The sequence below is a fragment of the Macaca thibetana genome, chromosome 11 (assembly GCF_024542745.1).
Source record: "Macaca thibetana thibetana isolate TM-01 chromosome 11, ASM2454274v1, whole genome shotgun sequence".
NCBI classification, from domain to species: domain Eukaryota; kingdom Metazoa; phylum Chordata; class Mammalia; order Primates; family Cercopithecidae; genus Macaca; species Macaca thibetana.
The window spans coordinates 105,046,076-105,060,968 of record NC_065588.1 but is presented as its reverse complement, the minus strand read 5'-3'; the positions used below and the strand labels follow the sequence as shown (position 1 = coordinate 105,060,968).

The following is a 14,893-nucleotide window of genomic DNA, read 5'->3' as shown; positions in this document are numbered from 1 at the left end:
ACTAGAGTCAAGTTGGACTTTGGTATCTGATTGCCACGAAGAGTCTGTTTTGTTAGTCTTACGATCTTTGTTTTAATGTTAATGCTGGTCAGTTGTGCCTAAACCCTAAAAGGGAGGGGGTATAAGAAGGAGGTATGTCTGAACCTCCTTCCTATTATGGCCGGAATTCAGCTTTTCAGGTTTCTCTGGGGTCCCCTTGGCCAAGAAGGGATCCGTTCAGCAGATTGGGAGCTTAGGATTTCATTTTTGGTTTGCAGTTGAGTTATTCTTAGCTGATTTCAGTTTGCTCACCTAGGACCCCACAACATTGGCGCTGTCTCAGACGAATGGCCTCTCAGTTAACTTTTTCTAATAGCATTTCTTTTTCTTTTTTTTTTTTTCGAGACAAGGTCTTGCTTTGTTACCCAGGCTGGAGAGCAGTAGTGTGAACATAGCTCACTGCAGCCTTGACCTCCTGGGCCTAATAGTATTTTTTTTTTTTTTTTGAGATGGAGTCTCGCTCTGTCGCCCGGGCTGGAGTGCAGTGGCCGGATCTCAGCTCACTGCAAGCTCCGCCTCCCGGGTTTACGCCATTCTCCTGCCTCAGCCTCCCAAGTAACTGGGATTACAGGCGCCCGCCATCTCGCCCGGCTAGTTTTTTGTATTTTTTAGTAGAGACGGGGTTTCACCGTGTTCGCCAGGATGGTCTCGATCTCCTGACCTTGTGATCCACCCGTCTCGGCCTCCCAAAGTGCTGGGATTACAGGCTTGAGCCACCGCGCCCGGCCGGGCCTAATAGTATTTTAAGGTGAAAATTTAATGTAGGTTAAAATTATGGCTGGGTATGGTGTCTCACACCCATAATCCTAGTGGTTTGGGAGGCAGAGGCAGGAGGATCACTTGAGGCCAGGAGTTCAAGAACAGCCTGGACAACATGGTAAGACCCTGTTTCTACAAAAAATTTTAAAAATTAGCTGGGTATGGTGGTGTGCGCCTGTAGTCCTAGCTACTAGTTGGGAGGCTGAGGCAGAAGGATTGCCTGAGCCCAGGAGTTCCAGGCTGCAGTGAGCCGTGATTGAGCCTCGGCAATCCAGCCTGGGTGACAGAGTGAGACTTTATGTGTGAAAAATAAAAATAAATAAATAAAATTTTCATCTCAAATCCCCTAAAGAGCCCTCACGAAGTATAGGACTCAGAGCTTTATGAATGTGATCCTGTGCAATAATTCTAATGTGCACATTAAGTTTGAGGACCAAGTTGGCTCTCCACCATGGCCACATAACAGACTCACCCGGGAAGCTTTTAAACAATTCCCAGACCCGTTTAATCAGGACTTGGGAGGGCAGGTGGAGCCCAAGCATTAGTGAGTTTTAAAAGCTCCCAGGTGATTCTATTGTGCAGCTGGAGGTGGGAACCACTGGACAAAAAGAAACAAACGCAAAGGAAAGTCTATATGCCTTTTCATGCCTGTGCTTTTAAGCCATTCTGACTTTTAAGATAACACTAAATTCTCAGCATTGAACTCAGGTTAGAGGATAAAAGAATCAAGGTCCTGCTTGTGTTCGGGGTTTGCCCAATTATCTTTTATATTAGGCCTCTACAATCATAGCGAATAGTTTTGTTTATTGGTGTAAGGATTGAGTGAGGTAGTGGAGTCCCATCTCGCTGCGGGATTGTGTTAATGTGTTAAATGTTTGCTGATGTGCTTCGATTGTAGAGTCAATCATAGGGTTTGGTATTGATTGAGCACAGATTGCATCTCCTAAGAGCAGAATGCTTAAGCTAAGCATCCTAGTGCTTAAACTAAGGATTCAGGGGAATGTTGTGAAATGGGGGTTAGCAACCTTTTTCTATAAAAGGTCAGGTAGTAAATATTTTAGGCTTTGCAGGCCACACAGCTCTGTTGTTTGTAGCAGGACAATGGTGGACGGTATGTTGTTAAATTACGTCTAACCTAAAGCTGCCTCCTTGCATATTTTAAGTTCAGTCTAAAGGTTTCTCCATTCATAGTGAACTGTAACCTAACTGATGTGTGAACAGACTGTAGTCTACTCTTGTGCCAATCGCTGATTTCTGCCCCTCAAAAGCAGTCAACTGGCCAGGCATGGTGGCCCATGCCTGTAATCCCAGGACTTTGGGAGCCGAGGTGGGAGGATCACCTGAGGTCAGGAGTTCAAGACCAGCCTCGCCAATATGGCTAAACCCCATCTCTACTAAAAATACAAAAATTACCCGAGCGTGGTGGCACGCGCCTATAATCCCAGCTACTCGGGAAGCTAAGGCAGAATTGCTTGACTGGGGAGGCAGAGGGCGCAGTGAGCTGAGATGGCGCCACTGCACTCCAGCCTGGGCAACAGAGCAAGGTTCTGTCTTAAAAAAAAAAAAAAAAAAAAAAAAAAAAGCAATCAACTGTTCAAACTCTATTCAAATAAGGCAAACACTGAGCTATAACCAGTCCAGCAGTTTCTGTATCTCACTTCCGTTTTCTGTCACTTTCCTGTTTCTGTCCATAAACCTTTGAACACTTGGCAGCACCAGTCTGTCTCTGACCCTATTCTGGCTTGGGGGATGCCTGATTCATGATTTACTCTTTGTTCAATTAAACTCTGTTACATTTAATTTATCCAAGGTCTTTCTCTTAAAAATATAAATGAACAAGCATTGCTTGTGTTTCCATGCAAATTTGAATTTTGTGTCATTTTTATGCCTCGTTATTTCTTCTTCTTTTAATTTCTAAAAATCATTTGAAAAAACATTTTTAGCACATAGGTCAGGAAAAATAGGCAAGGGACCAGATTCAGCCAGAGTTTGCTGACCCCTGTTGAAAAGCTCTCTCTTATACCTGGGCATGAAAGTAAAACTGTAGAACAAGCCCACAGCTGGAAATTAGGAGACCTGGGTTCCAGCACCAAGTACCTGTGTCACTTTGGGCAAGTCATTTACTTAGTATGTATTTTCTACATGCCAGGTACTGGTCTATGTGTCAGTGTCCAAGAAAGCCAGAGCTGGACAGAAGTGAAGGAAAATGTCATTTAGTAACAATTGCAATAGGAGAAGATGACCTCAGTATAGAACTGGGCTCCTTTCTGTATACGCAAGTATTCAAAGTGGGGATTTATAGCCAGAGAGCAGGGTGGGGGAGTGAGATGGAAAATGGAAAATTACTAAGAGGAAATGTCAAGGATAAGATGGTTTCTGGTTAAACTGACTTGATAGGATTATTGCTGGGCTGGGCTCACACCTGTAATTCCAGCACTTTGGGAGGCAAAAGGGGGAGGATTGCTTATACTCAGAAGTTCGAGACCAGCCTGGGCAACATAGTGAGACCCCATCTGTACAAAATGTAGAAAAAATTATCATGCCTGTGGTCCCAGCTACTTAGGAGGTTGAGGCAGGCGAGTCTCCTGGGCCCGGGTAAGTCAAAGCTGCAGTGAGCTGTGATCACACCACTGCATTCCAGCCTGGGCAACAGAGCGAGGCCCTGTCTCTAAAATAAATAAACAAATAAATAAATAGGTTTATTGCTAAAGGCAAGTATGGGGAGGAAGCATATCTTTCCTTCTATTCATCCTGGTTTTATGACTGAGGCCTGTATAATGAAAGACAGATTAAGAAAAGCATACGAACGTATTTCATCTAAGTTTGATGTGGCATAGGAGCCTTCATAAGGACATGAAGACCTGGAGAAATGGTTAAGCCTGAGTATTTTTGTGCTAGATTTGATGAACAGTGGAGAGTCGTAGAGAAATATGACAGGATGAAGAGTGTGACCTAGTGGTAACAAACTGGGGGAAGGTCAGCAAGCCCTGTTCAGATTCTTTTCTGTCTGTGTGTCTTTGGAGATAAGGGTGTTCTTCTTCTCTGGGTGTAGGCAGGGCACCTCTCACCTGAAGGTTTTATGATCTGCTTCGAAACAAAGTCATAAAATTGCTGCGCATGATGGCTCATGCCTGTAATCCCAGCACTCTGAGAGGTTGAGGCGGGCAGATTTCTTGAACTCAGGAGTTCGAGACCAGCCTGGGCAACATATTGAAACCCTGTCTCTATCAAAACTACAAAAACTGAGCCGAGCATGGTGGCATTCATCTGTGGTCCCAGCTACTTGGGAGGCTGAACTGGAGGATCGCTTGAGCCTGAGAAGCGGAGGTTGCAGTGAGACGAGATTGCACCTCTGCACTCTAGCCTGGGTGACAGAGTGAGACTCTGTCTCAAAAAAAAAAAAAGCCAGAAAATCCGTCTGGGTTTTATGACCTGCTTCAGGGGTGAGGGGCAAAGGAAGGTGAGAGGCCCCTTCTCCACATGCTGTTTCTCCAATTATTTTGGATTAAAATATTCAATATGCCAAGGTGCTACATTTGGGGGTTGGCGTGTCCTGAACCCCATCACAGGCCAGGGTGATAAAATATCAAGGGTGGGGGGTGAGGAATTGAATCAAAAATATCAAAGGTGTGCATTTTCGCTAGACTGATTCAGCAGTATCTTGTCAAAACTAGATAGAGTCCAAGGGTGAGGATGAATTTTTTAAGACTCAGAGGAGCCTGACAAAAGTTTGGTTAAAAGGGCGGCGGGGGCAGGGGGAGGGTGCGGGGTTTGGCTGCGCCCGGTGGTTCACACCTGTAATCCCAGCACTTTGGGAGGCCGAGGCAGGTGGACCACTTGAGGTCAGGAGTTTGAGACCAGCCCGGCCCACTTGAGGTCAGGAGTTCGAGACTAGCCTGGCCAAAATGGTAAAACCCATCTCTACTAAAATACAAAAAGTAGCCAGGCTCAGTGGCATGTGCCTGTAATTCCAGCTACTTGGGAGGCCGAGGCAGGAGAACTGCTTCTAGCCAGGAGGCGGAGGTTGCAGTGAGCCGAGATTGCACCACTGCTCTCCAACCTGGGCGACAGTGTGAGACTCTCTCTCTCAGAAAAAGAGTTTTTATCAGCTGAGCATGGTGGCTCATGCCTTTAATCCCAGCACTTTGGGAGGCCGAGGCAGGTGAATCACTTGAGCTCAGGAGTTCAAGACCGGCCTGGGCAACATGATAAGACTCCATCCCTATAAAAAGTACAAAAAAGTAGCCTGACGAAGTGGCGACGTGTGCCTGTGGTCCCAGCTACTCAGGAGGCTACAGTGGGAGGATCACTTGAGCCTGCAGGGGTGGAGGGTTGCAGTGAGTGAAAATTGTGCCACTGCATAATCCTGCTCCAGCCTGGGCAACAGAGTGAGACCCTCTCTCAAAAAAAAAAAAAAAAAAGACAGAGAGTCTTTGTCATTAGAATACGTCAGTGAATTCTAACAATAAAAGACAAATATTTCTGTCCTGTGGGCTTATATTTGGGGGGAAGGGGAGACAATAGCATAATGAGAAATTATATAGTATATTACAAGGTGATAGATGAGTTAAAGGAAAAATTCTAAATGAAAGGTAAAATCATGCCTCTCATACAAATACGAAATTAGTACATGACAAAGATTTCAATTAACTCATTAATTAATAAATGAATCAATTAAGAATTACTAAAAGTCTGAGTTTGACCTACTTGCAAGCTGACTAGTTAGCCTTTCACAGTTCCCACAGGTGCTAGCAGAAGACACAACACTCCCGGGTCAGAGACAAAGGACCATATTACTCATAGCAATTGCAGTAGCCAGGGTATCAGCATTTTCCTACACCAGTTCCTTAAGTCCCCAATCCCCCAGGGTAACATGAAGAGGGGCAGGCAATACCTACAAAAGTATTGAGCTGTGTAACAAGAGAAGAACCTGAGCTTAGGGAACCCCAATCTTTTATACTAGACAGTAAGCATGTCTGTCCTTTGCTCCAGAGAGAGACATTCTATCTTTGAAAACCATAAGCAAACTACTCTTTGTGCCAAAGGGAGACATTCTCTTTCTTCCAAGGCTGTTTGCTAGACAAATATCCTTGAAAATATAGTCCAGAACAAAGGTAATCAGTGCCTCTACTCAAAACATGCAGAAATGTCAGAGACCCAAAGAGAATTGTCTACTGACACCAGTAAGAGGGTACAACTGGTTCAAAGGAGAAGTCAAAGCAAATACATATACAGGCACTCAGAAATGCTGAAATGAATTTACAATTAGAGGCAAAACTGGTCAATATATATAGGGCAGCCAATTGCATCACCACCACGCTCTATTTGCATTTCTATGTATTAATAAAAGAATCATTTACATTACTATCATTTTTCTACAGCATAGCTCAAAGACAATGACAGGTGAAGATAACCTATAAAGGTATAACTACAAGACATTTTTGCCCATTTCAAAGTCTTTCACACACGCTCACTTCAGCAGCACATATACTAAAAGTAGAACAATACAGAGAAAATTAGCATGGACCCCACACAAGGATTGCATGCAAATTCATGAAGTGTTCCATATTTTTGTGGATTGGATTAAGAAAATATGGTACCTGTACACCATGAAATACTACACAGCCACAAAAAAGAACAAAATCATACCTTTGCAGCAGCATGGAGGCAGCTGGAGGTCATTACCCTAAGCAAATTAACACAAGAACAGAAAACCAAATACGACATGTTCTTACTTTTAAGTGGGAGCTAAACATTGGGCACTCGTGAACATAAAGATGGCAACAAGCCCAGGTGTGGTGGCTCACCAGCAACTGGGAGGCCGAGGAGGGAGGATTGTTTGAGGCCAGGAGTTCGAGACCAACCTGGGCAATATGGCAAATCCCCATCTCTACAAAAAATACAATAATTAGCTGGGCCTGGTGGTGTGTGCCTGTGGTCCCAGCTATTCAGAAGGCTGAGGTGGGAGGATTGGTTGAGCCCAGGAGTTCAAGGCTTCAGTGAGCAGTGATTGTGCCACTGCACTCTAGCCTGGGTGACAAAGTGAGACCCTGTCTGAAAAAAAAAAAAAAAAAAAAAAAAAGGTCAGGAATGTAGGGCAGAGAAAGGGGCAGTGGTTAGAGTTAAGTTTTAAATAGGATGGCCTCAACGAGAAGGTGAAATTCAAAGAAAGACTTGAAGGAAGTGAGGACATTCATCATGGGGAGGGATAAAGGGCAATCCAGGAAGAGAGAGCAGCCAGTGAGAAGATACTGAGGCAGGTGCATGCCTTACTTGCCAAAGGAACAGCAAGGAGACCAGTGTGCTGGAGTAGAGTGAGTGGAGCAACAGAGGAAGAAGTAGAAGGTGGGATCAAGGATGTGTTGACTGCCAGATAGTATAGGGCCTTAGAAATGTTTGAAGGACTTTGGCTTTTACTGTGTGTGTCATGGGAGGTCACTGCAGAGTTTTAAGCAGAGGAATGACAGTGATTTGACTTAGGTTTAAAAAGGATCCCTTTGACTGACGTGTTGGAAATAGACTATGGCTGGGTGGGGTGGTCAGGGGAGAAAGTGATACAAGCATAGAAGCAGATAGACTAGTTGGAAGGTTATTTTGGTAATCCACATGAGAGAGGATGGTTGATGATGACTCAGACCAAGATGGCAGCAGTATTACTGAACCGAACCTAGGTCTGCTCACCCAGCACGGTAAAGCCAAACATCTATACTGAAGTTTGCAGTGGGAGAAAGGAGGACGTTTATTTGCAGGGTGCCAAGCAAGGAGAAACAGGCAGTTCACACTGAAGATCCACCTCCTGGATGGCTTACAAGCAAGGGTTTTTAAAGGCAGGGGTACATTTTAGGAAAGTAGAAGTTACAGACAAAATCATAGGTCAATCCATGGAAACTATACCTTGGTTTGGACCCTGAAATTGGGATATCTTGAAGATTAGGGGGCCTTACAGGTGGATTTAGAGATTCTTTGATTTGTAATTGGTAAAAAAAAAAGGGAGGCTTTTTCAAAAACTTGAGGTCAGCAGGAAGGAATGTTAAGGTTTGGCCTTTGGGCGTGACTCTCTCTAGGCCCCTCAGGAAAAGATTTATAATCAAGGTCAGTGGTCAGAGCTGGGTCCTCAGTTCTCCCTTATCTGAGGTCTAGTCGGTGGTGGTCAGCATTTTCCATTTCGTGGGTTCCGGGTTTCTGAAACCAACTCAGAGACATATATTAAGATGTTATCTTGGCCGGGCGCGGTGGCTCAAGCCTGTAATCCCAGCACTTTGGGAGGCCGAGACGGGCGGATCACGAGATCAGGAGATCGAGACCATCCTGGCTAACACGGTGAAACCCCATCTCTACTAAAAAATACAAAAAAAAAACTAGCCGGGCGAAGTGGCGGGCGCCTGTGGTCCCAGCTACTCGGGAGGCTGAGGCAGGAGAATGGCGTAAACCCGGGAGGCGGAGCTTGCAGTGAGCTGAGATCCGGCCACTGCACTCCAGCCTGGGCGACAGAGCCAGACTCAGTCTCAAAAAAAAAAAAAAAAAAAAAAAAAAAAAAAAAGATGTTATCTTTAGTTTCCATAGGGAACCAAACATCTGTGGCTCTAACCTCCTTGGGTGGCTATTATTTTAAAGTATTTTTACCTTCCTGTTTATTAAGTTATTCAGTTACTTCTCAAGGCTAGCTATGTGCCTGGTATTTCTCTTGAAGAGACTCAAGATTTTCCTTTATTTCCATGTTTGTGGTGGGGGTGGGCAGAAGCCTCCTGAGATGTGGTCCCTGCTCTGTCTCAGCAGTGACGAGATGTGGCCAATCCTATTCTAATGTATTTTCAAGGTTGAACAGCTGATGAGTTGTCCATAGGGTTTAATAAAAAAAGAAGAGTCAAGGACGCCTCCAAGACTTTCTGTCTGAGCAACTGGAAGGATGGAGATGCCACACCTGAGATGGGGAAGGTGTAGGTGGAGCAACTTTGGGGGACACTCACCCTCTTTGAGTCTTACCTGTTAAACGGCTGGTTCAGATAGGGTGTATGAATCAATTTTGACTGCTATAACAAAATACCTTAGACTGGGTGACTTAGAAAGAACGGAAATTTATTTATGTTGGTCCTATCAAGGCGCTTTACATTCAGTGTCTGGTGAGAGCTCTCTGCTTTATAGACAACATCTTCTTGTGGCATCCTCACATGATAAAAGGGGCAAACACTGTGTCCTCAGATGGCATAAGGGCTGGGGAGCTCCCTTCAACCATTTTAATGAGGACACTAATCCCATTCATGACGGAAGAGGCTTCTTGACTTAATCACTTCCCCAAAGTCCCTATCTCTCAATACCAACACAATGGAGATTAGGTTTCAACATGAATTTTGGAGGGACACATTTCAGACCATTGCACCTCTATCTTTAGGACATTAGTCCCATAGTTTGAGAGTAAAGCAAGGTCAGGAAGGGAGCAATGTAGCATTCATCCTTCTTTATTAACTCTGCCTGGACCAGGGATGAGATCTTGTTTCCATTACCTCTTTGGCCACTGGGTTCCACTCCAACTCGCTTTCAATAAAAAGGTTAGGGGTAGGTGGTGAGGGACAGGAACAGGTGGTAAGCATGTGTTAGTTATCTATTGCTGCATAACAGCATTACCACAAACTCCTGATGTACAGAAACTATGAGATGATAAATGTGTATTGTTTCTTAGTGACCTGAGACAACACACACCTATCATCTCATAGCTTCTGTAGGTCAGGAGTCTGGACACAACTTAGCAGGGTCCTTTGCCAGGCTGCAATCAAGGCATAGCCAGGACTGGATGACTGGGTTCTCATCTGGAAGCTCAACTGTGGAAAGACCTACCACCCCACCTATGTTGGTTGTTGGTAGCATTCAATTCCTTGTGGTTGTAGGACTGAGAGCTTCAGATTCTTGCTGGCTGTCTGCTGAGGCTGCCCTCAGCAACTAGAGGCTGCCCTCAGCTCCTTGTCACCACATAGACCACCCACATGGCCACTTGCTCCTTCACAGTCATCAAGGAAAAGCATAAGAGACAGTCCTGCATGATGGGCATTTCAGTCTTATGGAATGCAATCACATACATCCTATCACCTTTGCTGTACTAAATTGGCTAGAAGCAAGTGACAGGCCCCACCTACACAATCAAGGGGAGGGGATTACACAAGAATATGACTACCAGGAAGCGGGGATCATGGGGGCCACCCTAGAGTCTGTCTGCCACTAAAGTGCCTACTACGTGCCAATTCTGGGCTAAGCACATTCATACGCATAGCCCACTTTCATTCTCTCCCTTTGCATGGTGCTTTTATTTGCCCCAGTTTTATGAGGAAACTCACACTTAGAGATATGAAGCTGGAGCACTGCTGCTTGGTATTCAAACCTGAATATGTCTGTCTCTGAGTCTGGACTCTTTCTATGGCATCTAAACTGGATCATCCCAGGGAAGGAGGTATGGGGATCAGGAAGGTGCGATTCCAGACTCTGTATATGACTCCCCCTCTCTTTCTGTCTCCCAACCCCAGTCTCCAGTCGTAAGAAGGCAGTAGAGGCAAAATGCAGCCTGGCCTGCGAGTACCTGAGTGAGGAGGATTACATGGACTTACTGTGGACCACCCTCTCTGAGTTTCCAGGTGAGGGACCTGTGCAAGGTGAAGCTGTGTCAGGCAAGCCTGGGAATATGGCAGTTGTTCAGCCCGTGGCTCTGTCTGCTCTACCTGGAAGAAAATCCCATTTTTAGTCAGCAAGGGACTTTGTTTTTCAATTGTTAACTATAAGTTGTCAAGAACTGTGAAGGGGCTGAGATGTTACCCTACTTGAAGGCTGTCAAGTTAAGCTGCCCAGTTTCATGCATGCTGGTGGAAGACATGAGACTTCTGGGTCAGAGACAAAAGACTATTATAGCAAGCAGCTTGAGTAATACCTTGGTGACTGTTTCCCTTGCCCCCAAGTCCCACAGGGATGATGAGGAAGGACCCAGGTGGAGGCTACACATGCAATGGACTTACAGCACAGCTGGGGAACCCCAAGCTTAGGGAACCCAAATATTTTATAATGGCCTGCCAGAAACCTCCCTAAGGGAGACATCATCTTTATTATATTGGACAATAAGCAAACCTGCCCTTTGCTCCAGAGGGAAACAGTATCTGTATCTTCCAAGGTTGTTTGCTATACAAACAACTCTGACATGGTAGCCTGGACCAAAAGGGCAGCTGGTTCCTCTGCTCATAAGATGTGTAGAAATATGAGAAACCCATGGAGAATCATCCTCCAACACTAGGCACACTGGAAAGGAACAGTAGAGTGTCAAAAATCCAGACAAGCATGTGATGCAAAGGTGATCTATCTTTTTTTTTCTTTTAAGAGGAATAATTATTACAACTACAATAACATCTAGTACTTATTGAGCACCTATTGTATGCCAAGGCCTGTGTTAAATGTCTTACAGATGCAATCTCATTTAATCTTGTGAAGTCGTTTAGTTATTCCCATTTTACAACTGAAGAAACTGAGGCTCAGAGTGGTGACATAATTTGCCCAGTGTAGCAGAAACTGTTCCCGCAACTTGCAACTGCCAGGATTATGTGCCTGAAGACTATCTCAGAAGGAATGAGAAGTCTCTGTATCTAAAGCAGGCAAGGCAGCTGGAAGTGCCAAGGAGTTAGCACCTGGGAGCAGCCTTTGAACAATACTGTGGGATTTGGTGGACAAATACCCCAGCGTTCTTGCCCATCAGCAGGAAAACTCCAAGGCACATGTTCTACGCTGGCTTTTGAGTCCCCCAGTGGAATTCAGCTCCAATTGCCCACAGTAATAACTTGCTTGGTACCCACCTTTTGTTAGTTGCATTCCCTTCCCAAATTTACTTCCCCAGTCTCCTGCTGGTCCTTTCTTGGATTACTTCCCAAGTCGATGCCTTGCACTGGCATCCTTGTCCCAGGGGTAGGTTCTGGGAAAACCCAGCTACGATACTGAGTACTCCACAGCAGGCAGCACTGAGAGCTGTGCTCCCACCCTAGAATTCATAGTCTTCAGTCCCATACTACACTGTCTGTCTTTCCTCTAAAACCCTTTCCCCACATAGCTTAGTAGGTAAGAACCAAGGCTCAGAAGTTAAACTCAGCATTTGCAATCTCCATTTCTGTGACTTTAAGAAAGTCACATTACGTGACATTTCTGTAACTGGAAGCAGTCACCATTTCTGTGATTTTACCTCTCTGAAACTCAGATTCTTCTTTCTTTATTTGCTATGTGTATTGTTTTATTTGATTTTGTTCACTGATGTGTCCCAACCTCCTAGAACAGTTCCTGACACACAGTAGGCTCTCCTTGGCTGAATAACTGTGGAAAAATGCTATTTGATAAATTAATAGCATTTATTTTAGAGGATCGTTCTGATGACTAAACAAGATTATGGATGTAAAAATGGGGCCGGGTGTGGTTGCTCACACCTGTAATCCCGGAGATTTGGGAGGCCAAGGCGGGCAGATCACCTGAGGTCAGGAGTTCGAGAGCAGCCTGGCCAACATGGTGAAACCCCATCTCTACTAAAACTACAAAAGTTAGCTGGGCATAATAGCGTGCATCTGTAGTCCCAGCTACTCAGGAGGCTGAGGCACAAGAATCGCTTGAACCCAGGAGGCAGAGATTGCAATAAGCTGATATCGCACGTACCACTGTACCCAAGCCTGGGTGACAGAGCAAGGCTCTGTCTCGAAAAAAAAAAAAAAAAGATGTAAAAATACTTAGCTTAAATTCAATTATTATTATTACTAATAAGCACTATGCTATACTGCCTCTACTGAGGTAGAATATGTTGTTTTTTAGGCTCATTTATAGATGAAGAAAATGAGGCTCAGAGAAGGTAAGGGACTAGTCCAAGACCACATGGCAAGTTAAAGGCAAAATGAGGCATTAGAACCCAGGCATTCTGTTCCCTGGATTCAGTGAATGCCACCATTCAGGCTCCTGATGGTGCCTGGGTTAGTTTTCTATTGCCAGGTAACAAATCATCCTGAAAATGTAGTGGCTTAAAACAATGCACACTTATGATCTCACAGTTGCTGTGGCTTCTCTGGGTGTTCTACTTCAGCATATTTCATGTGACTGACTGCAATCAAGGCATTGGCCCAGGGTCTGTAGTCTCATCTGAAAGCTCAGCTGGGGCAGGATCCACTCCCATGCTTACTCACGTGGTTGCTGGCAAGATTCCATTCCTTGAAGGTTTTTGCACTGAGGGCCTCAGTTCCTTGCCGGCTGTTGGCCAGAGGCTACCTTCAGTTCCTTGCCAGTTGGCCTTCTCCATTAAAGCAAATACATGAGAAGGGCCAGGGAGAGAAAACACCAAGATAGAAGTCACAGTCTTTTATCACCTGACCTCACAAGTGACATCTTATCACTTCTGCTGTCTTCTAGTCATTAGAAGTCAGTCACTAGGTCTAGTCCACCCTCCAGGGGAGGGGATGGTACAGGCTGTACTACCAGGGTGGAGGGCATTGGGAATCACGTCAGAAGCTGCCTATCTCTCCCCACTCCCCTTCCAGGTGTCCTTGTGACTCTGTGGATTATTGACCGCCTGGGGCGCAAGAAGACCATGGCCCTGTGCTTCGTCATCTTCTCCTTCTGTAGCCTCCTGCTGTTTATCTGTGTTGGAAGGTAGGCGATCTGCAGGCCTAGGTGTGAGTATGGGCACAGGTGGAGGTGCGGGTGCAGGTGTGGGTGCAGGCCCAGGTAGAGGTGCAGGCCAGATGTTAGTGTAAGCCCAGGTGGAGGTGCAGGCCCAAGTGTGGGTGTAGGTGTGTGTATGGCTACAGGTACAGGTGTGAGTGCAGGTGTTGGTGTATGCCCAGGTATAGATGCAGACTCAGGTGTGTGTATAGGCCCAAGTGTGGGCACAGGTGTGGTGCAGGCCCAGGTGTGGGTATAGGCCCAAGTGTGGGTGCAGGTGTAAGTGCAGGGCCAGGTGTGGGTGTAGGTGTGGGTACAGGCCCAGGTGTGGGTATAAGCCCAAGTGTAGGTACAGGTGTGGGTGAGGCTCAGGTGTGGGTATTGGCCCAAGTATGGGTGCAGGTGTGGGTGCAGGTGGGGGTGCAGACCCAGGTGTGAGTGTAGGCCCAAGTGTGGGTGTAGGTGTGTGTGCTGGCCCAGGTGTGGGTGTAGGCCCAAGTGTGGGTGTAGGTGTGTGTGCTGGCCCAGGTGTGAGTGTAGGCCCAAGTGTGGGTGTAGGTGTGTGTGCTGGCCCAGGTGTGGGTGTAGGCCCAAGTGTGGGTACAAGTGGGGGTGCCGGTGTCAGTGCAGGCCCAGGAGTGGGTGCAGAAACAGGCAAAGGTACAGGTGCTCACTAGGACTGAGGCTCATGGCTGCCTCACAACTGGATAAAAGATCAGGCCTAGGGAGGGGCCTCTGATGGGGGTTGTAGTCGGGGGGAACTTTGGCTCCAGTTTTGCTCTAATGATGCCAAATTTAGACTTTTGATATCATCTCCCAGTGGGATCATAAATGTAGCTATTTATGTATATGTTAAAACTGTTAACTTGTTCAATAGAAATATTTCAAATAGGCCCTGTTTTGTAATCCCATTTTAACATTTCTCCATTTTTCCATTTGCCAAGAACCTCAAAATATGGAAATGGCTTATGCCTCTCTTGATCTCTAAGAGGCCCCAGACCATACCCAATGAGGAATCTGTAGGCCACCTCCTGGTCTGAGGAAGGTTGGGAGATGTAGCTTCGACCCTGAAATGTTGGTGTTCTGGAACATTTATGGGAACAATGGGACAGAGGGTTGGGATCAGAATTATCCTAAGAATACTGAATAGTGGTTTACTTTCCCCAGCTCAGCTGGCCCCTGGCTCAATTCCTGCTCCGCCCCCAGCCAAGTTCCTGTCTGAGCTTTCCACTATTTATGTCACTTCTCCCTAATCTTGTGCCCATCCTGGGCACCACAGGTGTTCCCATCTCTCAGCCTGGTACTTTGAAGAATGACGAACTTACAAAAGCAGGACTGTCAAGATGATACTGAAATATGTGTGCCCACATGTCTGTATCAATGAGCATCAGGGAGGGGTAACCTTTGCCTAATGCTAGGGCATTGACACTGCCTGGGAAGA

General features: G+C 45.8%; 2 protein-coding genes and 1 non-coding gene across 5 annotated transcripts in view; all 3 read left to right on the top strand.

Moving 5' to 3' along the window:
• Positions 1-14,893, top strand: part of SVOP (SV2 related protein) — a 101,192-nt gene that overhangs the window by 78,985 nt on the left and 7,314 nt on the right. The window contains exons 12-13 of one of the 3 annotated variants that reach the window (XM_050749768.1): positions 10,311-10,418; positions 13,329-13,440. The exons of 1 other annotated variant lie outside the window; for it this stretch is intronic. In XM_050749768.1, coding sequence (XP_050605725.1) covers positions 10,311-10,418; positions 13,329-13,440 — 220 coding nt within the window. The remainder of the gene's footprint in view (positions 1-10,310; positions 10,419-13,328; positions 13,441-14,893) is intronic. One more of the 3 variants, XM_050749770.1, reaches the window with a different exon arrangement.
• On the top strand, positions 6,265-6,371 carry LOC126931845 (U6 spliceosomal RNA). The gene has a single exon (XR_007717959.1). It is a non-coding gene; the product is annotated as a U6 spliceosomal RNA (small nuclear RNA).
• The window catches only part of SELPLG (selectin P ligand), a 304,877-nt gene continuing 304,164 nt past the window's right edge, over positions 14,181-14,893 (top strand). The window contains exon 1 of the mRNA XM_050749809.1: positions 14,181-14,184. The gene's annotated coding sequence lies outside the window, so the exon portion shown is untranslated. The remainder of the gene's footprint in view (positions 14,185-14,893) is intronic.